This window comes from Ammospiza caudacuta, chromosome 9, assembly GCF_027887145.1.
Source record: "Ammospiza caudacuta isolate bAmmCau1 chromosome 9, bAmmCau1.pri, whole genome shotgun sequence".
In the NCBI taxonomy this organism is placed as follows: Eukaryota; Metazoa; Chordata; class Aves; order Passeriformes; family Passerellidae; genus Ammospiza; species Ammospiza caudacuta.
The window spans coordinates 18675586-18699603 of NC_080601.1; the positions used below are offsets into that span (position 1 = coordinate 18675586).

General features: G+C 45.3%; 1 protein-coding gene across 1 annotated transcript in view; it reads left to right on the forward strand.

The window, feature by feature from the left end:
- NDST2 (N-deacetylase and N-sulfotransferase 2) overlaps positions 1 to 20233 on the forward strand; it is a 131103-nt gene extending 110870 nt beyond the window's left edge. The window contains exons 6-17 of the mRNA XM_058810167.1: positions 4181 to 4268; positions 4430 to 4584; positions 6068 to 6253; positions 6655 to 6783; positions 10333 to 10515; positions 11321 to 11417; positions 12571 to 12694; positions 14174 to 14348; positions 14578 to 14748; positions 16066 to 16175; positions 17646 to 17748; positions 17871 to 20233. Coding sequence (XP_058666150.1) covers positions 4181 to 4268; positions 4430 to 4584; positions 6068 to 6253; positions 6655 to 6783; positions 10333 to 10515; positions 11321 to 11417; positions 12571 to 12694; positions 14174 to 14348; positions 14578 to 14748; positions 16066 to 16175; positions 17646 to 17748; positions 17871 to 17996 — 1647 coding nt within the window. The 3' untranslated portion in view covers positions 17997 to 20233. The remainder of the gene's footprint in view (positions 1 to 4180; positions 4269 to 4429; positions 4585 to 6067; positions 6254 to 6654; positions 6784 to 10332; positions 10516 to 11320; positions 11418 to 12570; positions 12695 to 14173; positions 14349 to 14577; positions 14749 to 16065; positions 16176 to 17645; positions 17749 to 17870) is intronic.
- Positions 20234 to 24018: the final 3785 nt, after the last annotated feature.

The window sequence follows — 24018 nt, forward strand, 5'->3', positions numbered from 1 at the left end:
GGGAGGTAGACATAGCAGTACCATGAGAGCTTTGTTTTTTGCCAGTGTTGTTTTGAGCTCTTCCAGTGCTACTGTACACTGCCCAGGGCACTATCTGCCAAGACTGTGTTTCTGCCACATGTTCCTAGAATGGTTTGCATGAGCATTGAGAAGAGGCTGCAAAAGCACTCTGCTTTCCTCCTTCATTTTTTTATCACCTCTTTCTCTTCATTTGCCCATGTGCTGTTTTCTTAGAGTCGTGTTTTTTTCTTTTCTGAGCATCTGACTCTTGGCCTTATTTAGCTATTTTATTTTGCCTCTTGTTAGAGGGAGCTGAGATAGGTAACATTTAAGGTTTGTGTAGAACAACTAAATTCTCTGCAAACACTTCTGGAAGTTAAAAATTTCTTAGCTTAAAAAGCAAAGTTGCATTAAGATTTAGCCCTGTATTACTCCCATGCCAAGGACACCCTGTTATCTTAGGAAAGGATTTGGCTCTAAAGAGACTCCCAATGCAGTCAGAGTCCCAATACTTTCCCTGATTTCTTCCTCACTCTTAGAATGAGGAGAGATTTTCTTTTCCCTGGATGACATCAAGAGCTTGTAGTGACTGTTTAGGAAATCTCTGCAGATCTGTCAGTGAGATACAGATTTTTAATGTACTGCAACAAAAGGCACAATTTTAAATGGTTTTCCCCTAACATTTACTTAGAAGTAAATAGTTATTTTAATTTGGTAGTATTAAAAAGCCTTTTTTAAAATGACGGTTATTGAACATCAGAGTGAAGCTTAGACATTTTTACCATTGTGTCCAGAAGTGTGCCTTGGAATGTGGTTTTCTGTCACTTGGGCCTGCAGCATGACTGCCACAGTTAAGTACTAAAGGCCTCCAAAAACCCAGGTTGTGCATGGCAGTGAATGCTCTGATAGACTGTGACAAGCATGAAGCAGCCTGGCCTTGACGTGGCTTAAGAATTCCAGTGGCCAGTGCTGGGAATCTCTTTGGGGACCCCATCAGTGCCTTGCTGGGGTGAGCCTTACAGAGCTTTAGCAGGGAGCACAGCTGGGCAGGGGCCTTTCTGGCTAGTTAGTGGGCAGGCTTGTATCTGGAAGGCTTTTTGAAATAAAAGATAACAACAAAATATAAAAACAGATAAAAAGAGATACTTGGATGGAGGGGCAGTTTACTAGGGGAATAAAGTCTGCCTTTTAGAGGTGTGAGATAGCTTAAATGCCTGCCATCTCTCATACCATGTGAGCAACTAAACTTCTTAAATATGCAAATGAAGATCTGTTGACATCTGGCGGGCTGTTTTCTCTCTTAAGGGGTAGCCTGCTCCACAACTCTTGATTGCCTTTTGTTTGAGTCTTAGAGCATATTATGGATACAAAAGAAATACCACCTGAATCACCTGTTAGATATGGTTAGTACTATCATATTCATCTTACTTTATGCAAGAGAGTACAGAGAGAAGTGCCATCTTCCAGCCTGCTCTCACACCTGCAATATTGCACCTTACTACAGCTTACAGACCTCTTGGAACCAATGTGGAACCAGGGAACACGGAATGCATAATGTGTTGAAAGAAGTGTTCACATACTGGCACCTTAGTCTCCTTTATCCTCTTCAGGGGAAAGACATTTCATCAAACCTGTGCTGTGCCACCTCACAGCTGTGACTATGACAAGGACCCAGCAGCAGCAGAGGGATGGCACACCATTAACAAAAAACTTGCCAGAAAGCTGGACTCCACAGGACTCCATAGTCTCTGAATTTCTGGGGCCCCCATAGTTCCTCCCTGTTCCCTCCCCACACACAAAGGATTGCAGCCTGCTGGAGCAGGGCTTTTTGGGATTTATTCTCAGACAGATGTGTTGTCATGGTAACCCCAGCCAGGCTTTAAATCTCTTTCTGTGCAGAGGAATGCTAAGCCTCTTAACCGCTGTCTTTCCTCCCACCACTTTCCTACTCAAGCCTGGGGAACTGGGTGTGCCTTTCAGGGCAGTAGAGGGAAATGTTGGAGCTTGGGACAGCTCTGGAGAAAGAAAAGAAAGTGGCACTTTCCTGTCTGAATTACTGGGTGATGTGTTCAAGGTGCTGGTCCCAAATTTGAAGTGATCTTGTAAACCATCATCTGGACAGACAGATGTTTTTCCAAGGAGAGATGCACAGCTCTATTCTGTGCTCCCTGATGTGTGGGGTGAGTCCCAGTGTCTTGCTGGGCTAAATAAAGGGAACTTGACCTCCCATTGCCTGCTCTGGGTCTTGTACTGCAAAGTAGGCTTCAGCCATCAGTTTTGCTGGCATGTCACTTTTTAAAAGCACTGTATTTGTGATAGGTTCTGGAGATGTCACATGCCTTGCATTTATCAAATTACTGTTCTTGGGTGGGGACTGAGGTAAAGATGTGGTAGGCAAGTGGCCATGGAAAAGCTAAAATCTTAGAATTTTGTCCCAGGCTGCACTTGGTGTCAGTGTTGTGTGAATGTGAGAATGAGGAACAGGCATTGAAGTGTGTCTGTAGGGAAAAGTCTGAAAGCTTGGTTCCCTCCTAGAGAAGCATTGAGAGTGTCTTGTAGCACTGCACATGTAATCTCTCTGTCTCCCATCCTGCCATGTAATGGACTGCGTGCCTTGAGTGTAAAACCACTCAGCATATGTTTGAGGTGAATGGGTGATTGAAGTGAATTATAGAAGCTATTTTTAAATTAATGTGATGACCAGTGTTTGGTTAACACTGGTTTGATCTATCAGTGGCAGCAGTGATTTGTGAGGTTATCCATAAGAAGTTGGTGTCAAGGCACCTCCATGGAATGAGAGTCTGCCCTTGTGAGTGCACATTCACTGCTGAGGGAGTGGTGCACCCAGACAGTGCCTATGGAGTGTGAGCTGTGTGAGGGCACCTTGTGGTGCTGTGTTCTGCTCCTTGGGCCTGGGGAAGGGCAGCTGATGCAGGAACATCTGTCCACCTTCCCTACACGGTTTGGTAGGTCTGTGTGCTTTCCCCAGAGTTATATTGCATGTTTCCTGTGTGATTACGGCCAGCTGAAGTCTGCTGTTGAGAGGTCGTCACTTTCACCTTGGTGCAGCCACAGATCCATTGCTTTCTGAGAAAAGCTATTAAAATCTAAATAGCCCAGACAAGGACCGAGTCTGTCACCTGCCAAGAGCCCTCCTGCTATCCCCTGTTTGATTGGGAATTCTCCCACAGGGAGATGCACCAGTGACATTTCCCCAAAGCACACAGGTAGCAGCAGTGTTCATCTCACAGCTGCTCTCTTTTTATTGTTTTCCAGCAGAAGGAATTTGACTAGAATTAGTTTGTGTCCTACTTGTCTGTGACACACTGAGCCTCTGGGATTTGGTTTTTGGTTTGGTTTTTTTCTGTCAAGGCTGTGTGCTGTCTTACTCTGTACCCTGCTGGCCCCTGAGGTTCGTGGCACAAGGCATCTTCCCTGTGGTTAAAGCAATGACTTTGGACATTAAAAGTAATCACAGGTGAGCACAAGAGAACCTGTAGGAGATGCAAGGATTGTGAATGTTGGCTTTCCCAGATTTTCTTCCCAGAATCCAGGAAACTTTTTCTGCTACAAAATTTTGGCACTTTCAAGAGAACACAAAGTCAGGGAAACCTCTCTGCTGTGTCAGGACTCGTTGCATAGGTAGTTCTGAGAATCCACCTTTCGTCTCTAAATAAAAGCCCCCTCCCTTTGGATCACTTACTGTTCGTGATACTGACTTCTTTTCTTTCATCTGTGTACCATAGACTGCCACCCTCCTTTTCACTAGGACATAGACTGAGAAGGGGCAGAGTTTCATTAGCATTTGAGTCCCAGCCAACATGGGTGAGGAAGGGAGCATTGAGGCTGAACCTGTAGAGTGTAAAGAATCTATTGCTTTCAAGTGAGATTTATTATCCTTTTGCCTTAGCACAGACACTCTGGGTCCCTCACATTGAAGTGGAGAGCATGACCTGACCATGGTTTTAAAGAGGCATCATTTAGTGCAGCAGAACTACTTCAAGTAAAGGCTGTGTGTGAGGAGCACTTATCTGCTCTGCTCCACTCCAAGGGAAACAATGCCTAAGCCCATCTCCTGTGATAGCTCTTCAGACTCAACTGGGCACCAGTAGAACACAAAATCATGTTACAGAGGAAAAAATATTAATATGAACATTTCTTTTTCCTTTTGTCCAAACAGGCTTTGCTGAGCACTCAGAATAAGCTGAGAACTTTAGTCCCAAATTTCACCTTCAACCTGGGCTTCTCAGGGAAATTCTACCACACAGGTAAGCCCCTGGCACTCCTTTGTCTCAGCACCTGCATACAGCCCCTACCTTGGGGTGTGTCTTGTGTAATGCAGTAGAGAGAGCATGACTGTTGGAAGGGGATTAGCCACTGCTTTTAAACATTGAGCCCCTCTTCTGCCTTTTGATTTTGCCTTTTGTAGGTACAGATGAGGAAGATGAAGGGGATGACATGCTGCTCAAGCACAGGAAAGAGTTCTGGTGGTTCCCTCACATGTGGAGTCACATGCAGCCTCATCTTTTCCACAATGTCACTGTGTTGGCTGAGCAGATGAAGCTGAACAAGCAGTTTGCTGTGGTAGGGAGCATTGCAGTTTATTTACTTTACAGTGCTAATGCTTAAACATTTTTCTCCTGGAATAGCTGTTTGGACCACACTGAACCCAAACACTATCTAGTATTTCAGCTGCATTTAAGCAAGGCAGTTCTGGAAGTTCAAATTGATGTGTAGCTCCTGCTGTCTTGAGGCAAGAAACACCATTCACATGCTTGCCTGTTCCATGGGACGTTTCCCAGCACCTGCATGGCCCCAGGCAGCTCTGCTGCATTCCAGGGTGCAAATCCCAAAGCTCTTGTTTCCTGAGGTGTGAACTTGCAGTATTGCCATCCCAATGCAATTAATTTACAAACTCTGGCAGTGAGCAAGCATTTCCTTTTCCATCCTTATTTAGTATGGTTCTGTAAGGAAATCACCTGGTAGTATAAAATGCTCTGTCTGCTAACAGCCCTTCTTCTGGCCTTCCAGACAATGTCGAAGGAAGTTACTTATCTAGGAAGCACAGAGGAAATTCCCTGGGTTTTGGCAGAGGAGAGGGAAGCCTTGAACATCCTGCATTGATGGAACAATGTCTGTTTAGTTCTTACATCTCAGAGTTGAATATAGCATACATGTTTCACTGAAAAGAAATGTCCTCTTCACCTCTAGTTTGGTTCTTTTGATGGTAATCCCCTTGAGAATAACAGGCTGCTGTCTTGCGTTCCTGTGACACACATATATTAGGAATGATCATGAATGCAGAGCACAGTCACAGCATTGTAGAAACAATTTAGGCTCCTCCTTTTCCTGGTTAAATAACAATGCAGTCTTTTGCAAAGAGAGACAAAGCACAGAACACAATTACACATATTTAACATGAAACAGGCTAGCAGTCAGAAAAGGTTATTGTATCATTTAGGGGCTCTGGTTTTATCATACACCACCAGGGCAGAGCTGTCATCATTGATATTGTTACCAGAACCATTTAGTGGAATTAAACCCCAAGAAATTCAGAAATTTCCTGTCATTTTAATGTAACTCCAGGCCCCATCTCTTCACCTGCAATAGTCTCTTGCTCCTTGTCTGCTTTTCTTTGAATTGCTAGAAACAATACAGATTCCAGTCATCTTCCTTTTCTCTATATTTTGTTCTCCTTCTCTAGTGACTCACATCTAGGCATTGTGGGAGTGAGACGTGTCACTTAACAGCATTGATTACTTTGTAGTAACCAGGGAGCCTGACCTGAGGGTTCTGAATTAATCTCATCTGTCACAGCTGCAAGCTACAAGACCGTTCTTACAGCAGCTGTTACCAATGCTGAATGTCTTTGTTGGTACAGAATCGCCCTTCTACTTCTACAGATGCATAAAGCAAGAAGTATGATCAGTATTTCAGGTTTCCCAATCCAGAGAGTTTTCATGTTCCTCTGTCATCTTGCTCCAACTTGGATGCTGTTGCTAAATATGATCCTTATTAAGGCTATTAGTTAAATACCAAATTATCAAGCTGTATATTCTGCTTCCAGGAGCATGGGATTCCCACAGACTTGGGCTATGCTGTAGCCCCCCATCATTCTGGGGTTTATCCTGTCCACACACAGCTCTATGAGGCATGGAAATCTGTTTGGAGCATCCAAGTAACGAGCACAGAGGAATACCCACACCTACGGCCTGCCCGGTACCGGCGTGGATTCATCCATAATGGAATCATGGTAAGCACAGCAGAGCCCACTTGCCTGCCCAGGGAATGGTCTTCTCATCACCTCCATCAGAGACATTAATCTTAATATCACCAGTGTTTCCAAAATTAGTAAGTGAGGCAGAGAAGAAAAACTTAGCTAAGGTCAGTTCTGTGTTTCTCAGAACAATTCAGGGGTCAGTACTGAATGGAGAGCAAAACCAAGCCCATCCAGACTAAATGGAAATCCCAGTGGCTTGTTTACAGTGTGATGAGTTAGGTGGTTGAGAGGAATAGCAAGACTCCTCTGCACCTATGTCACTTACACCCCTTACTCCTTATATTGATCCATAAAGTGCTGCTCTGTCTCATTCTCACACAGATGCTGCTGCATCTGCCTCTTGTCTAACTTTGCTTTTTTTCTGATATTGCCAGGTTCTGCCTCGACAGACCTGTGGTCTTTTTACTCACACTATCTTCTATAATGAATATCCTGGTGGCTCAAAGGAGTTGGACAAGAGCATTCGTGGTGGTGAACTCTTCCTGACGGTGCTTTTGAACCCAGTAAGTTCATCTGAAAGGGGAATTTGTGCACAGCTGTCCCAGTGCCTGATATGGGAAAGGACTAGATCTTGTTGTGACCAGCTCTGGCTTGTGTAGGATCTGCAGCAGCTGTGGGTCTATGGCAGCTCCAGCTAAAAAGCTGCAGGAGTTTTTACTTTCAGGTCTGCAAGCCAGCCTTTGTCCCTGTTGCCTGAGATAAATTGTTTCCTTTACACACCACAACCAAACCTTCCTGCTTGAGAAAAGTCTGGAGTAAGGAGGAGGAGGTTGTTCTTTGTATTACCTATGGAGTGATCAGTCAGATGGAAAGAAACTGCTTTTTTCTCTTGACCATTTCTTTTCTGGGCTTGTGTTCCCGTATGCTGGGTGAATTGCACCTTGCCCCACTCTGTAATTGTCAAATCTTGAAGCATGCAGGAATAGCCTCTGTGAAAGTAAAAGCTGTAGGTTTCTCCAGGAAAACCAGTTGCTAGGCTGTAATCCAGAGATCTTTAGTGATCTAGGAGGCCCTGCCAAAGAATTAATAGAAACATAGTATCTAGAACTACCCATTAAAATTTGCTGATAAGATGTGATGGTCAAAGCAGCTGGCTTTGTGATCCAAATCTGTGATCCAAAAACAAGTCAGGAAAATTGTGTTCTGGTACAGGATGGGCTTATTTGCCAGATTTACTGTTGGCTCTTTGGGGTGACTTGCAACTCTTTCAGGGACCTTCAGATGCTTGCCATGTTTACACTTCTGCTTCCTTTTGGCAGTGTAGCATTTCTCTGTGTCAGAGCAGAGTGCTGTGCTCTAAGCTCCTCTGGTGTTTGCACAGTGACTCAGACCTTGCATTCCCCCCCTTGCTGATAGAGCCATCTCAGGGGCCTGATAGAAAGCTGGCCAGCTCTGCAGCCCCAGCAGTGATCCGTAGCAGACTTGGACCAGGCTCTTCCAGTCCTTTCTGGTGCTTCCAGCTCCCATTAAGTGACATGGAGGAGTATCCAAGCCTGTATGTGTGTGATCAACTCCACAGTGCAAACAGAAGATGTTTGATCTTCTGACTAGTGAACAAGGTCTGATGTCAGAAATAGCTGTTGATCCTGAGCACAGGCTGATTGCTTCTCACAAATACTTCTGCTCACGCTGTGCCGGCCGGTTACTGCTGTGCCCACAGCTGCTGTTATTGCAAGGGTGCTCATACCCTTCTGTTTCTGTATGCTACGCTCTCTGGGATCTTTGCTCTCATCTTTCCTCAGTGTGAAATAAGGGAAATCACAGCACACTGACAGCAGAAGGGAGGGGAGAGGAGAGAGCTGTTACTTCCAAGTCAGTCTGCAGAGTCAGTGGGTGTGGATGAGAGGAAGGGAGGAAGACGGCCCTTGAGTGTAGCTTATGTCAGAAGAAGTGCTTGGAGCTGTTCTGGCAGCAGGAGCTGTGAGGGGGGCAGAGCAGGCTGCCAGGCCTTGTTAAACAGTGCACATGTTACAGGCTGTGACTGCACGCTCAAAAGTCCAGGGAAATGGCTCATCGCCTGGGTTTGTCTTTTCTTCTTCCAAATCCAGTTGCTTGTGACTGTTTGCAGGTGGCAGCATTACCTGTGTGAGCCATTTTACCAAATGTAGTCAGTCTTGAGACACAGTTGCTAACTTGGAGCACATGCAAGCTGGTTATTTTATTCTGGAAATGTTGAAGGGGTCCCAGGTGGTCTCCTTTCTCCCCCCTGCTGCGATATTTGATTTGTGCCAGTGAGCCAGACTCCTCATACAGAAAATTTTGCTGTCACAGAACCTCCCTATGTCTCCCAGAAAGGGGCAAAGTACAACATGAGATCCTCTTGCCACCATGCCTTGCAGTTACACAGATCTTTCTGTCCTCTGCTCTGTGTTGTATTTAGCACATCCTTACATAACAGCACCGAGCACACGCTGCTCTTTGAAGTGTAGGTGCCAGAGCCTGTCTGGCAGGGCTTCTCTGTCTGCTCAGTAAGGAACCAGAAGTGAAAAACTCCCAGGCAAACATGATAAATCTTGATCTCCACTTACTTTCCATGTGTCCCAGAGTCCTGCCAGTGTTTTCTGTTGCCTACCCAAAGATGCTGGGTTGTGAGCACCTTATGGACAGAATTAGGTTTGTTTCATAGTGTCTTGGGGATGGCTCAGGCACAGAGCTACTTTCTGTCAGTACCTCTTCTTTTGCTGAGACCAACCCATGGTGACACTGGCCAGAAAACTGAATTCAGACTTCCTCAATGCCAGCAAATGTCTTCATCCCAAGACCATCTGTCTCCTGCTTCCCCATTTTGCTCTTTTCCTCCTGTGAGTGGGAAAGCCATTCCTGCCCCCTGCCAGGGAAGCCTGTCACTGCTTCCTGACCTTACCTGGTGTCACCAAATTGAGCCCAGGATTGTACAGCAATGGGTGCCCCTACTGTGACTGAGGTAATTTTCCCTCCCTGCACTTGCAGACACTGGGCAAGGCATGCTAAATCAGCCATTCCCCCAGTGGCCTCAGTGTTTTGCTTTTGTTTTTCTAACTTCTAGCCAAGGTGTGGTTGATGTCTGGCAAGGTGCCATTGTGTTACAGACATGTTACTGGGATGCTGAATTCTATGGGACATATCAAAACCACACACTAGAGTTAAGCTGACAAGAGTCCTTCACACTCTTTTCCAAAAATTAAAATAGTGAAAAACTGACAGGAGGAAAATGTATCTGCTTGAGGGAAGAGATGGCTTGGCACAGCAGAGCGAGTGCACAATCTCCTGAGCATTGCAGTGCTGAGGCAGCTACCATGGATGTTGAGTGCCACTTTGCCCATGGATGTTAAAGCTTGGCAGGACATTTTTCAGGGGCTGCCTGTGCTGAAGGTTCTTGCAGGCTAAAACTTACCAGCTGGTGTCCCTTTCTAGGACAATATCCTACTGCAGTGTCCCTTTGCAATCCCTGTTCAGATCCCCAGATACACCTGTTTATATTTTAAAGTGGGAGCTGCCAGTTGTTCCTTTACATTTGAGATGTCAGCTCCAAAGAGAATGAAAGCTGATGGGCTGTGGGCCCAGGAAGGACTCCTGTGACAACCATCCCTGTGCTGTGTGGCCTGGCCTGCAGTGTGGTGCCCCCCTCCCTGGCTTGCTGCCCTGCTGTAGCAGACTCTGCAGCTCAAGAGGTTGCCTTGGTTGTGCCTTGGGGAGGGAAAGGGAAGCCCCTGTTTTCCCATGAAAGTGGCTTTGCATGGTTTTTGACTAGTAGGGAGTTACTGACTAAGCCTTGTTCACCTAAATGTCCTAGAGCCACTTGAATGGCATTTTGAAACTGTTCTGGACACAGATCCAGGGTTCAGTTACCATGACCCTGCACCATTCCCAGGGATTACTGAGAGGTCTGTGCCCCTCCTCTCCTGAGTTGTTCTTGTCTTCCAAGACTGTTTCCTGACAGATGGACATTTGTTAGCCAAGATAGCCATGGCATTCTGAGTTGTGAACAGCTTCTTGCTGACCATGGAATCAGGCTAGGCAGAAATAGTTCTGTTACCTGATTTACCAGTATCCCATGTCTTTTTTATTTTCAGATCAGCATCTTCATGACACACCTGTCCAACTATGGGAATGACCGTCTGGGCCTGTACACTTTTGAGAGCCTGGTCAAGTTTGTGCAGTGCTGGACCAACCTTCGCCTGCAAACATTGCCTCCAGTCCAGCTTGCAAAAAAGTACTTTGAAATCTTCCCACAGGAGAAGAATCCCTTGTGGCAGGTGAGAAGGCAGCTTTTACCACTCCTAGTGATTTTGTAAGAGGTGTATCCCACATTTGAAGTATAACAAGACTGCTGATCCAGAGTACAGAGGGGCAAAGCATAAAGCCTTTAGGTTTAACTTTTGTGGCTTCAGGCTGCCTGTGACAAATGGCAAGGTGGAAGGGATGGGGAGTAGGAGCAGTAGGACACAGTCTCACAGTGTGAGCTTAGGGACAGGGATTGATTGTCATACAGGACCAGGGCCCAGCTTGCAGGCATTTGGGTCATTAAAGGGTTTGTATTAGAGCAGGCTGCTGTGAAATGTAAAGTGTGCAAGCAAGAGCCCTGTTTGGTGCTGGAGGAGCTTGCAGGCATGTTAATGTGATTAATCTCAAAGTAATTTCACACCGCAGAATTCATGTTCATTAAATAAAAACACACTTATTCCATTTTATCCCAGTGCAGCAGCTCTCTGCATGGTAATGAGCAGATGAAATTAACTGAAGGTGATAGAGTTGTCTGTCTGCCAAAAGTTCACAGATGCTGAGCTGTGCTGTCACGGTGGCCCAGCCCAGAATGGCTACATAGGGCAAGGCCTGTGGTTAACACTCTCGCAGGGACTTTGGATCCCGTGTCACTGGAGCTTTTGAAAATAGTCCCCAGTGTTTTTACTTAACACTTGATGCCTGGCAGAGCAGCAGTGTGGCTCTGAAGTGTTCTTCATATGCTAATAGCATTTTCCCCAGAGGACTGGCCCTTCCAGCTTTTCCTCCCCTTGCCATTACCTTCTGTGGTAATGCTTAATCTCATCACTTGTGCTACAGAATCCCTGTGATGATAAAAGGCACAAGGATATCTGGTCGAAAGAGAAAACATGTGATCGACTCCCCAAGTTCCTCATCGTGGGACCTCAGAAAACTGGTAATGTGAACACTGTTGTATAGATTGTGGCTTCCACCTCACTCTTGCAGAGAGCTGGAAAGGTCCATGCTGTAGCTCTGTATGGCTGCCCTTTGCACAAGCTGCCAAATGGCCACAGAGGACATTTCAGACACTCTCAGATACGTTCTAACCTGAATCTGGCAAGTCTGTCAGTACTTTTCCCCCCTGGCACTGTGCTTGGCTTGCCCTACCTGTTTAGGCTTTCCAAAAGCTCAGAAAACCTGTGACCTCAGTGTGTCACAAACAGGCTGTCAGCAGGACTAAGCACACACACTTAGCAAATGCTACAATGAATGTCTCATAGTGCTTTTATTGCTGCAGATCTGTGTACCCACTGCATGCTCCATGTCACTGTCATTGGGAGGGAGAGAAACTCCTTTGTCTGATCTCTGTCACCACATTTAAACTGCTGTGGCATTGTGGCTGGTAGCGACATAGCTGTATATACTGTACTGATGATTCCCTTCTAGGCTGAAGAGAGCAAAATCTCTACAGCTAAGACCAGGTCTTCAAGCCTTGGCTTTCTGTGTAATGCAGTGCAACAGCAGCACCAACTAGCCACAGCAAATGGTGATCCTGGACTTGGGACAAAGGCTGTCCCAGGAGAGCTGCTGTCCCCTGGCTGTGTCACTGGGAAGCTCTGATGGTGTGTGTGCAGCGTGAACCCTGCTGTATCATGACCCAGGCTAGTTTCAGGTGGCTCAGTAAGAGCGGGGTAAAGGGAAAACATCTGCAGCAAAGGCAGGACAAGGCATCTCTGGTAGAGTTCTCACTGCAGGACACTAATGTTGTCCCTAGCACACCTCCTGCCCAGGCCACCTCTCATGTGGCTCATTTGTATTCTGCCACATGAAGGTGTGGCTGTGCCACTGGCATGGGAGTAGCTGACATGAGTGGCAGATGTCTTGCAAAGGAGGCAATTCAAATCAGCTGCGTGAGTTAAAATGTGGATTGAACTTGACTGAGCAGTGCTTGGTGTCACTGCTGTTGTAACCTGTGCGAGTTATGGGGTTGGTCAGCTACAAAGGAGAGGAGTGTGCCCATCTGGGAACAGTTTCTTGTCGTGTAGGTAAGCCTTTAATTCAGCCAAAGCATTGTGTGACCCAGGTCCCTTAACTGGTTCCTGTTGCAGGCACAACAGCTGTGCACTTCTTCTTGACCATGCATCCAGCTGTCACCAGTAACTTCCCAAGTCCATCCACCTTTGAGGAGATCCAGTTTTTTAATGGCCCCAACTATCACAAAGGAATTGATTGGTAAGAGACCTGACACATGTTCTTCCGTGATATAATGCACCCATGTTGCCTTCTCCCAAATCTCTCTGTATATCTCTGCCTCCTCCCCCTTAGCCGCCTCTCTGTTTCTGAACAGCTGTTTTCCTTGCTTTGCTCAGTGCATGCTTTCTGTTTTCCTGGTAACCCAGCTGTGTAGTCCCAGGAGCAGCACAAGTAGTTTCTCATTTTAGTGACTCTTCACCAGGAGAGCTGTAGGTATGAATTAGCTTTAAAAATTCAGCAAGTCTTTGATGAATGCACTGCTGTCATGAAGGTACTTTGACATGCAAAACAGACAGCAGTGTTCCCATTACAAAGTTCTTATGGTTTTAGAGTTAAAACACATAATACTGGAGGGGACAACCTCCCTGCTGTTGTTCTCAAGCCTTGACACTTAAAACAACCACTGTGTTCCTTGTACTGGCTCCAGTATCCATATGCATACCTTGCTGTTTACATGCAGAAGTTTCCACCTGGCAGGCAAATTCTAGCGTCATCATGGCACTATTATGCCACTGTGTTTCCAGGGAGACAAAGTTTAAAGGTGTTTCTTACTCAAAGCAGTAACTTTAGCTGACAGTGGCACCAGCCTTGTGTGTGGCTCTGAGGGATGGCTGTGTGGCACAAAGGCATTCTGGGACTTCTTTATCCACGAGTTGTGGGAGATTGACTTCTCTAATCATTTAGGGGACTTTTGAACAGATACTGGAAGATGGTTAGCACTTGAACAGAGCTCACAGAAGTCAAGCACTACAGAGCAATTGCACTAGCTGACAGGTTAGAAAGTGAAGGTTTCTATGTGCATCCCCCTGGAAAAGTCCTCCAGATACATCTGGAGTGTGGCATCACATGCAAGGGGAGAATCTTTGTATTTAACACGGAATTTGCATTTGTTGCACAGCTTAGATTTGAGCACAGATCAGCCTTCAGGTGCTTCACAGTCCCCAGCTCGCCTTACCCTGTTAATCAAATACCTTACAGTTTCCATGTTACTTACTCAACAAGCTCCTGTGAGGCAAGGCTGAGATCTTCACCCTGCACCTCAGCTATGGATTGAGGTACAAAGAGATAAATGCTTTAGACAGGTTTAAGTAAGTGATTGGTAACAAGGCAGGCAGACAATTCTGACCTTACTCTTGGACAAAATGTCTTTCCTGCTAAAGCTAGCAGCTGGGACCTTACCCTCAGGTTTTTCCTTCCACTGCCAGGGACTCGGGGAACGCACTCTCAGCAAAATACTTCCTTACCTTTGTATCATTTCTCAACTTTCTTTGTCATGTGCCACCACCCTTCTTTGAGTCACGCCTCTGCTACATCTGCACTCGTTTGCTCATCCCTTGCATTACTGGGGAGGTGCAATTTTGCTGCAGCTGTGTCTGTTGAAGAGGAGTAAGGGCATTGTGGGGCTGTGCCTTTTCTTGTTGGGCCATGCTGCTCACCAGCATCCCTTCTGTTTGGCAGGTACATGGAATTCTTTCCCATTCCCTCCAATGCCAGCACAGACTTCATGTTTGAGAAGAGTGCCAATTATTTTGACACAGAGGTGGTACCGAAACGTGGTGCAGCCCTGCTGCCTCGAGCCAAAATCATCACTGTTCTGATCAACCCTGCCGACCGAGCCTATTCGTGGTACCAGGTAACTTCCCTGCGCTGGGCTGGGGGTTCACAGCCACAGAGATATTTCAGTGGGGGAGGCAGAAAGCCCACGGATGTGCTTCCCTAGAGGAGGCAGGTTCCCTGCAGGGTGTGGACACATTCACATACAGAGGCATTGGTGGGTGGCTGTGCTGAGTCATTGGGATCTGCACTGAGAAGCATAAGGCGGAATCGTGTTCCTGCTCCTGAATCCAACTTGTGTTTTTCAGCACCAGCGTGCTCACAACGACCCTGTGGCGCTCAATTACACCTTCTACCAAGTGATCTCTGCGAAAGCCCAGGCCCCGCAGGAGCTGCGCACCCTGCAGAGCCGATGCCTGTTTCCCGGCTGGTATTCCACCCACCTGGAGCGCTGGCTGACCTACTATCCCTCGGGGCAGGTAGGAGAGCTGCTTGTGGAGCCCCCTGCAGGTTTAGTGTAGAAGAAAGGGGAACAAACTGATTCAGGAGCATGTGCGCCCCCCATAATTTTAATTTTACCTTCTTTCTTGTCTTTTGGAACAAAAGCCACTACTTCCTTTCTCCTGTTATGAGTGGGTAAGAAATTAGGCTTGAATACTCCAATTTTGCACTTTATTGTATTTGTAAAAGGAAATGAGTGCATGAGGATACTGTGATCTCCTAGAACACTCCACAGTACTGGGAATTTCAGCAAGAACAGCAGTATTAGTACTCCCTTCCTTTCATCTTGGCAGTCTGCAGACCAGGGACCTTCTTCAGACCCAGAAGGTCTTCAGCCACTTGCTGTGGTTTTGTTGCTTTACAGAGAGAGTCATGGACTCTGCATCTTGTTAGTTCCCATGTTGTGAAGCCTTTAGCTGTCTGCTGAAGGGAAAGTTCACTGCAGAGATGTCAGAATTTCGTGTTTTGTGTATAAATTTGCAAAAATGCAAATGAATAGACAGCGTAGAGTATTTCAGTCTCTAAATTCTGAAGATGTTTCTAAACTAAGATTATCTATCTACCTATCTTTGTGTGGGTATGTATATATATATATATATGTGATTACTTTGTCAGGATGTTTTTTCAAGTTCTTTCTGCTGCTGGGGTTATTCTTAAGACAGTCTGTAATCCAGCAGAGGGTTATAATGTCCATTTGGTCTCTTTTTCTCTGCCAAAGCAGCAGAGCCTGAACTGTACATGACAGATCTGTCAAGACTAAAAGAGAGATGGTAAAGCATTCTTAGGCTTGTATCTCATTGCCTTACTATTCCTGGAGGTTATTGCTTGAGGAATGATGGAGCCAAACACACACCTCCTTGTTCTTACTGCAGGTCAGTCATTAGTTCATGTGACTGTTGCTCCATTCTTTTCTTTGGAGTAGACATTTATTAGCACAAATGTTGTTCATTGTCTGTGAGACATGTAACAGGAGAATACCTAGCACAATGGCTGCTGACATCCAAAAAATAAGGGTTTTCAGAGACAATCTGTACATGCTGCTTCTGGGCCTTAGTGCTTACTTACAGGGCATTTGGCCAAAGACAACTGTATTAAGCAAAGCCTGTCATGTGGCCCATATCACAACTTCTCTATCTCTGGTGACAAATGGGCCACATCCCCCACTGTGTTCTTCTAGAACAGACAGATTTTGGGTGCCTGTACTCACAGGCCAGGGCAGCTGGAGATGGTGGAAGCTCACAGGTATCAGTCAGCACAAGCTGGCAGAGGCTAAGGCAACTGTTCTCTCTTTTCAGCTTCTCATTGTGGATGGTCAGGAGCTGAGACACAACCCTGCCTCTGTAATGGACAACATCCAGAAGTTCTTGGGAGTTACGCCGCTCTTCAACTACACCCAGGCCCTCAGGTAGGGAAATAGCTGCCTTTTGGGAGAATGCTTTCTCAGCCAGGAAGCCCATGATTAAAAGAATACTTCTTGTCTCTGATCACAAGATCTGCCAAGGTTTCACAGTTATGCCTAACCCTAAAATCAGATTCAAATAGCATGAGATGCTTTGTGGAGACTGAAATCACACCTTGGTGTTTCCTGAAATTAGAGGGGAAGGACAAGGTTCTGACAGTGTCATGGAGAAGAATGAAGTTTTTCACAGCAGTAGCTATATTTTTTTTCCATCTGGTCTTTGTGTTTCAGAAAAGGTGCTGGAATTATTAGCACTCCTTATGTTTTGTGTTATACCTGTATTTGACAAAAAGTAGAGGAGGTATGATAAAAAATGTGTGACAATCTGCTCGTATCTTCACCCAGATGGAGATTAGGGCTGCACTGCACAGTTTTGAGGTAAAGAGCCTGTTGTTAGAGATGATGTGGATTTGACAGGTGCCCAGAGCTGTCTGAGGGAGCATTAGCAGAGGCACCACCTCACTGCTACAGTTACAGGGTGTTCCTGAGCTGTGACTGTGATCTTACCCACACTGCATGTGCAGTTAATCTGAATAGATTAAGTGCTGTTGAAGGTGTACTGTGGCCATACCAGTGTTTAGTGGAAACTGTGCAAGCCCACTGAAGATGCTGAATATTGTTCTTTGCAGCTGAAAACTGTTTTCACATCTTCTCTGCTGTCACAGCCAGCTGTGGATGGTGGGTGAGGATGCATGCATGCAGACACAGAACAATTGCTCTTTCCTTTCACAGTAAAGAGAGGACAACTCATTCAGTTCTCCCCCTACAGCTGTTTCAAATGGGTGGCACAGAGCTCCTTGGGGGGAACAGATTCAGAGAAATGTCAGGTTACTTGAAAGCTTCACTTGCTGCAGCACATGTGCTGATGGTGGATGGAGTATCTACGGTAGAGGTACTGCCAGCACCCCTCAGCCAGGGTCAGGAAATAGATGGGATTTGTCAGCTTGCCTCCAATTTCTTCAAGGGATCTGCTCAAACCTCAAGCTCACCTTTGGCCACCTGAAGGGACAGACCAGGCCAGATCCAGACAGGGTTCCCAGCATTCCCTCATGCCTATGTTTTAGCAAGAAAAGAAACACCTGACTCTTAATAAACAGTCAGGGGATTCTCAACTATAGTGAGGAGAGTTAAAAGAATTTACATACACCAAAAAACCGATTATTATCTTTCCCCCCAGCTGAACAGACAAATTGTGTAACCATGGTACATCTGAAATTTGTAAATTTCAGCTGAAACCATCATGTTTGTAATAGGTTTCTTGTCAAAGTAGTCCAGTGCTAAAAAAATCCAAGGAACCAATCTCACAAAATAAATAGGTAAAGCACTGAAATAGGAAATAACTATGGAGTTACTTAATTGCTGCTGCTGCTAATTGGGTTTGTGGCTGTATCTTTCAAAGATAAATGTCTTTTGCAGATTTGATGAAGCAAAAGGATTTTGGTGCCAGCTGCTAGATGGAGGAAAGACTAAATGCCTAGGAAAGAGTAAAGGAAGGAAATACCCTGATATGGATTCCTTGGTGAGTAGCTGTCTCAAATCTCTTGACAACAAGAGAAGTAGAAACATCCCAGCAAACCCACATGGATTTTCCTACCCTCTGTCCTAGATGACCTGTGGAGCATGTGTCTGTTTTTTCCACAGTCACGGCTCTTTCTAAGAGACTTCTACCGGGAGCACAACATTGAATTATCCAAGCTGATGAACAGACTGGGGCAGCCCCTTCCTACCTGGCTCCGAGAGGAACTGCAAAACTCCAGCTGGAGCTGAGAGGGACTCCCTGGCCCCAGTGCCATTGGCATGTGTGGTGCTCCAGCATGTGCTATGATGCCATCTCCTGTCAAGCCAAAACAACTGGACAAAGGAGCAGAGAATGTGCATGTGGAGCCTTGCCCCACCCTTGGAAAGGGCTGCTGCCCTGCCACTGCCTTGGGGCATAGAGTGCAAGTCACATTCTTGAGTATTAATGGTGTGCTACTACACTTCGACTTCTACTTATAAGAAGGATTTGAAATGCCTGCCCTACTTAGAGCAGGGAAGAGAGCAGAGTTACCACTTTGTGTATTTTTAAATTAATTTCCTCAGTCTATGAAACAGGCATGAGCTGGAGTTAATGTGTTACTCCTCTGAGCCCAGAAGTAAAGGCTGAAGAGGGGAGACAAGTGAGCCCACTGCTGAGAAAAGAGCAGCAGCCTAATAAAAGGGGAATCCAGTGCAGTGAAGCCCAGCTTTTATCCCTAGTGTATCTGGCACAGCGAGGCCCAAGAACGCCCTGTTCCTGCCCGTGCCCATTGCTTACAGTGCCACTGTGTGGGGATGGCGGGGAGTGCACCTGCGGGCACAGGCAGACAGGTAACCTTGTCCCCCCTTATCTGCAGGGCTTGGGGTGGGATACACTGCTGACTCTGGTCAATGAATTGCTTTGTGATCTTAGAGAAAAGGTTTGCCACATGTGGCAACGTGGCGAGTATTTCTCTGCAGGGACTTGAGCCGTTTCAAAAGGTAACCAAGGAGCAGAAATGTCCCTATAGAGCACTTGGGAGGTGTAAGTGCAGCCCAGCAGCAGGGGGGAGGCAAAGCTCAGGTATTGTAAAATATGGCTGACGTTACAGCTGAAAACAGGCAATTCAGTTCCCCACGTCTGATCAGCTTAAAAAAAATCCCTTTCCAACAGTTCCAGCATCCCTATCACATAGTCCAGTTGCTAGCACTGTTTAAATATTCTTGCACACCAACAGTCCAAGGAGAAAAGGAAAAAAAACAGTTAAAAGTAAGTATTGTTCAGCTACAAAGGGACAGCTTTGCACCAGAAGTGGTTTCCTATGCCTAAAAGGGGCTTCTCCTTCTGCAAAGTACACTAAGGTACTTTGCCTTCTCCTGCAGTTATTGGGTAATTATTCTCAGAGGAAATCCTCCATCATGGTTGTACATATTTTCTTTGAGCCCTCCTTCCCAGGCACAGGTGGTCCTTGGAGAGTGCTGCAGTGGGGCAGGATCCACATGAACAAGTTATGGGAACTTCCACAATTGTCACAAGCCACTTCTCTCTCAGCTAGAGGGAAGTTGCTTCAACTGACCTTTTCCATTGAGCCTTAGGTATTGTGTATTTCTGAATGAATGGTGCATTTACCGTTGTATGTAAATGTATATAGTATGCAATATAGTATTTTATTTCATGCGCCCTTGGAAAGGGTTACTTTGTGCAGCCAAAAAACGGATGGAAAGACTAGAAACCCCTCTCTCATTCCTGTTAGAGAGAAAAGCCCAACTTCCTGCACTTGATTCATGTATAGCATCATTCACATTGAATGATAATGAAGAAATTCTTGGCTCTCGAAGCTGAGCACATGTCTCAATAAAGGCTAGAAGTAGTAGTAAGTGGAGATTCAATAAATGTACTACTTATTTTTCTTCTTTGTGATGATTTGGAGTGGTATCACGGACCCTAAGCTGCTACAAGGGTAAGAAAAACTGGAAATCCTGCTCCAGGCCTTAGGCCTGATATTTAGAAGGGCAACAGTGGTGTTTAACTTAATTTGAAACAAGGTAGAAGCAGTGTGCTACTTGCAGCCAGGCTGGAGTTTGAGACTCATTCTTACTGCTTTGTGTAGTGGTGACTTTGGGGCCATTCCTGGCTACTGCAGTTGTTTCCAGCTGCTGTGCCTGCCACAGCAGAGCTTGGCTCTGTAGCTCCTGTCCAGGTGTGCCTGGCACAGCAGCCCTCACAGTAAAAACTGGAAGGAAAACATTGTTTGAATAGTCAAGCTTGTGAGAGCATTGTAAAACAGTCCTACAGCTCTCCCTGCACCAGACACTTCACAAATAACCCTGACAGCAGCAAGGCATTTTCACATGCTGCCACAGGAGCTGGAGGATCCCAGGACCAGTGATTGTGCTGCTCCCTTAAACGTTTTCCTGCTCTTAATTCATTACAGGTTGTCACCCAATCACTTCATGCTTTACCTCAGAGTATGGTACCTCTTTGAGGAGAGGCCCAGTAAAAATAAATGTGGTCTGAGGAATAAATGTTGGGAGGGACTCAGTAAGTCAGTGTTACTTTACTGGTAATAGACTGTCACTCAAGGCAGCAAATGGCAACTGTGGAGTCTCATTACCTGTTTCTTTCCTCCCCTGGTTGCTTAATTTCTGTACTGCACTAGTTCTTACTGCTTATGCTAATGGCAGACAAAGCCCCTGCTGTGGTCAGCTCCAAATACAGGACATTCTTACCTGATGAAGAGCTGTTTTCCAATCTGCTGCCTTTCTCTGACAGCACATGGGTGCAGGAGCTACCTGCCTTCCAGTCATCACTTCAAAGCTGTGGAATCAAACACTGCCTCTAAGAGAAGCATGTATAATAGCAGAAGCTCTGTGATACCAAAAAGCCAACAAACCCCCTCTTTTAGTGAGAGACACTGGGTACTAGATACTGACCCACTAAAACATTCCAGATCCTCACCCTTCCATAGTAGAAACAAACCTCACCTTCTTGCCTCACTCACGGTAACCAGTTCACTTCTAAGGCAAAGGAAAATAATAAGCACAAGACAGGACCTTAAGGGCTTTCTTGGTAATGTATTAAAAAACTTTAGTCTGATGCAACTCCCATTTAAAAAGGAGTAATTTGGCCCAGGAAGCAGAAAGCCATGTAATTCTTATAGCCAATTGCATGGGAGGTGAGAACTGGCAAAACAACAACAGGACACTCTTTGGAGCTTGTGCTTGCAAACCACCTCAGGAATTCAATCAGGAAGATACTTAAAAGTTGTCTGCTGTCTCTTTCTAGTCAGCACAACATTCAGGGAGCCCTGGTATGAATCTCAGTTATAGGGTGAAGATCTTGTAATGGAACTGGAGAATTTCTGTGTAGGTGGCAGCATGTATCAATGCTACACAAAAAGCTGATCACTGAAAATTGCAATTTTCATTGGATGACAGCACTGCAAAGACAAATATTCCTGACAGAATCCTGCAACTCCTGGAAGTCAGAATGGCACACAGGAATCTAAAAAGCCACTTGATCAACCTCTTCCTGATGTTTTTCAGCTCTTGCATGCAGTTGGAAAGAAAATCCTTTGATTCCTTGCTGATCATTTTGCTGTATCAGTAGTAATATGGTCAGAAAAGTAATGATAAACAGGTCTGAATGGGCCAAATGAATCAAACAATGCTGCATCCTGAGGGACTCCTAGCTGACATGGTGCACACAAGACACCACCACAGTAGCAGCCAACACATACACGTGTTTTCAGGCTGCCTCAGTCCAGGAATCCCATCCCCCATCACACAGCAGAACATAGATGGAACACTGGTACCTTCTCTCCATTTATCAGTTTGTTTGTTCTTTTTTCTTAAAGGCTTGTAGGGGTTAAAAACCACAACAAACCAAGTAATATTCACCTCTGAAACACTTAGCAGGCTGTTTTGCTACAAAAAGTATTCCTGACACTCATCTCCACTATTCTATGTAGAAATAAAGAATCTATTATTAGCTTTAAAAAGTGGCTTCCTTCCAAGACTTGGTTTCTCACCTTTCTCATCTCCATAGCTTTGTCAGCTCTCACATCTCCCCACAACCAGCAGGTCCATAGTGGTGACACATCGCAGCAATCAGAATCCAGCTCGTGCTTATGTCACGTACAGTGACAGGACCATAAATCAGGCTGGGCCATAACCCCCCAGGTCACTGCAAAAGGTGCTTTTCAGGGCTTAGAGAAAAAGTTCTTGGCTGACTTAAATGAGGCAATGCAAGTAGGACATGGAAGGAAATGTCAAGGACCCAGTCCCTGTTTACAATGCATGCTATATACTTATACAGATATGTACTGAATTTAATGCATTTCCACCATTTTCCCCTTAAAACTCACAACTCCTTCATGGCAAAAAAGGAACTGTGCAGTGTATACTGGGCAGCACTGAGTTGTTACGAATACTGTAACTGGGAGCAGACAATGCCCTCAGCATAAAAAGTCACTTGTTTAGAGAGCACAATCAGTCTTTACAAGAAGCTGAAACACTACTCAGTAATGGCAGCTCCTGACAGCACACACAGTTCATCTGCTTGGTGCCCTCAGGGAAAGCACTCACAAATCCTCACCTCAAATAAAAACCCTCACCCAGAACAGCCCCAGCTGCACTTCCAGCTTCCACAAATTATTGCTATTTTGGAAGAAGTGCCTCCACCACCCTGCCCCAAGTGCAGATACCCTTAAAATGGAAACAGAAAGCAGGAATGAGTTCAAAAGCCACATGTGAATAATTCTCAGGGCAAGAAGATAGTGAGGGGAAGGCAGTTTAAAAAAAAAAACACCAACCAGAAGATCCTGCCTTCACCATAATCATGTCAATGGCACTTAAATTCAGGCACAGAAAGAGAAAACACAAAGTATTTTAAAAAACTGTAGTTGAGAGCCATTCGGTCTATGGCTTAAAAGGGTTTCAGAGAGAACTCCTGCAACAGTCATGGTGAGCAGACGCTGAGAAGTCCTGATGGCACAACCTTTTACTTTCTGCATCTCATTAAAAAAAAAAAAGTCAGTGGTAGCAGACCATTGTGAGAACATACATCTCTTTTGGCACATTCTCTTCCCAGTTACATCCTGAAAAAATCATTTTTATATCCTGCCCGTCTCTTAATATCTAGGTAAGAAAACTACAACTTTTCTGCCTCTTATAGAAAACTGTTCTAAATTTATGCCATGTTGTTAGAGCTGACAACTTTGACCAAGAGGTGGTGAAGAACTTCACGGGTACTTCAATGCTTACCCCATTTCCACTGACTGAGGTTTCCAAGGTTCCACAGAGCACCAGCACTGTGTAGCAATAGCCAAGCTGGTGCTAAATAAGCTGGGGAAGTAAAAACTGTATTCTGCTCCAAAATACCACAGTTCCAGGCTTGATAAAAACCAAACCCAAGCAAAAAAAAAACTAAAACTAGTTTCAACAACTCTCCAGAAGGCTAGTTCTGAATAGACTCTCCAAAAACCAAAATAAAAATCCCAAATAAATTGTAAGGACTGTAAAGAAAAACTAGACAGGGGGACTTTTCAGCTAATTACAGCCACAACATGCTGCCAGGCATGTCATTTCATTACAGGACAGCTCAAACTCACCTTGTTCATGGGCTGTAAAGACACTGAAGTTCAAAGGCAAACACTGTTCTGTTAATGCATATTCCTGGAAAATGCCTCCAAAAGAAAATTTTCACAGGCAAGAAAGATGGTAATAGATGAACATGTCCAGAGATGGAGACACTTCATGTGCTGCTGGCAAAGTCCTGGAGAACATTTACTCCAAGTGAAAAAACACATGTGTTAAAAGTCAAAGGAAATTTAAGTTGCCTACAACCTCTTTTACAGGTCTTCTGCTGAAATGTCTTTTCAGAATTTCTAAGCCTACATATTTTGCCCTCTCCTGGAATAGTGACTAACAAGACTGCAGTGGGTAATAATTGGGGGTTTTTTTTAACAGGAAATGAATGCTTCTGGGGCCAACAGGACTCATCCCATCTCTTATGAAGGAAAAATATCTGAATAACCTCACAGCCACATGGCAGTAAAAAACATCATCATCTCTTTCCTCACTTTCTTCTGTCCTTGCTCAGATATATTTCATGGGATTTGGCTCAGGAACAACAATATATTACCAGACACAGTGGTCTGAAAACTCACCTGCTCAGGGTCAAGTGTATTTTTCCAATCAACGTCACAGATGAGGCTCTGACATTTCATTTCCCTGTTCAATCCAAATTCTTAATGCTACAGATCACTTCTGCTCCTGATACTTAATATTC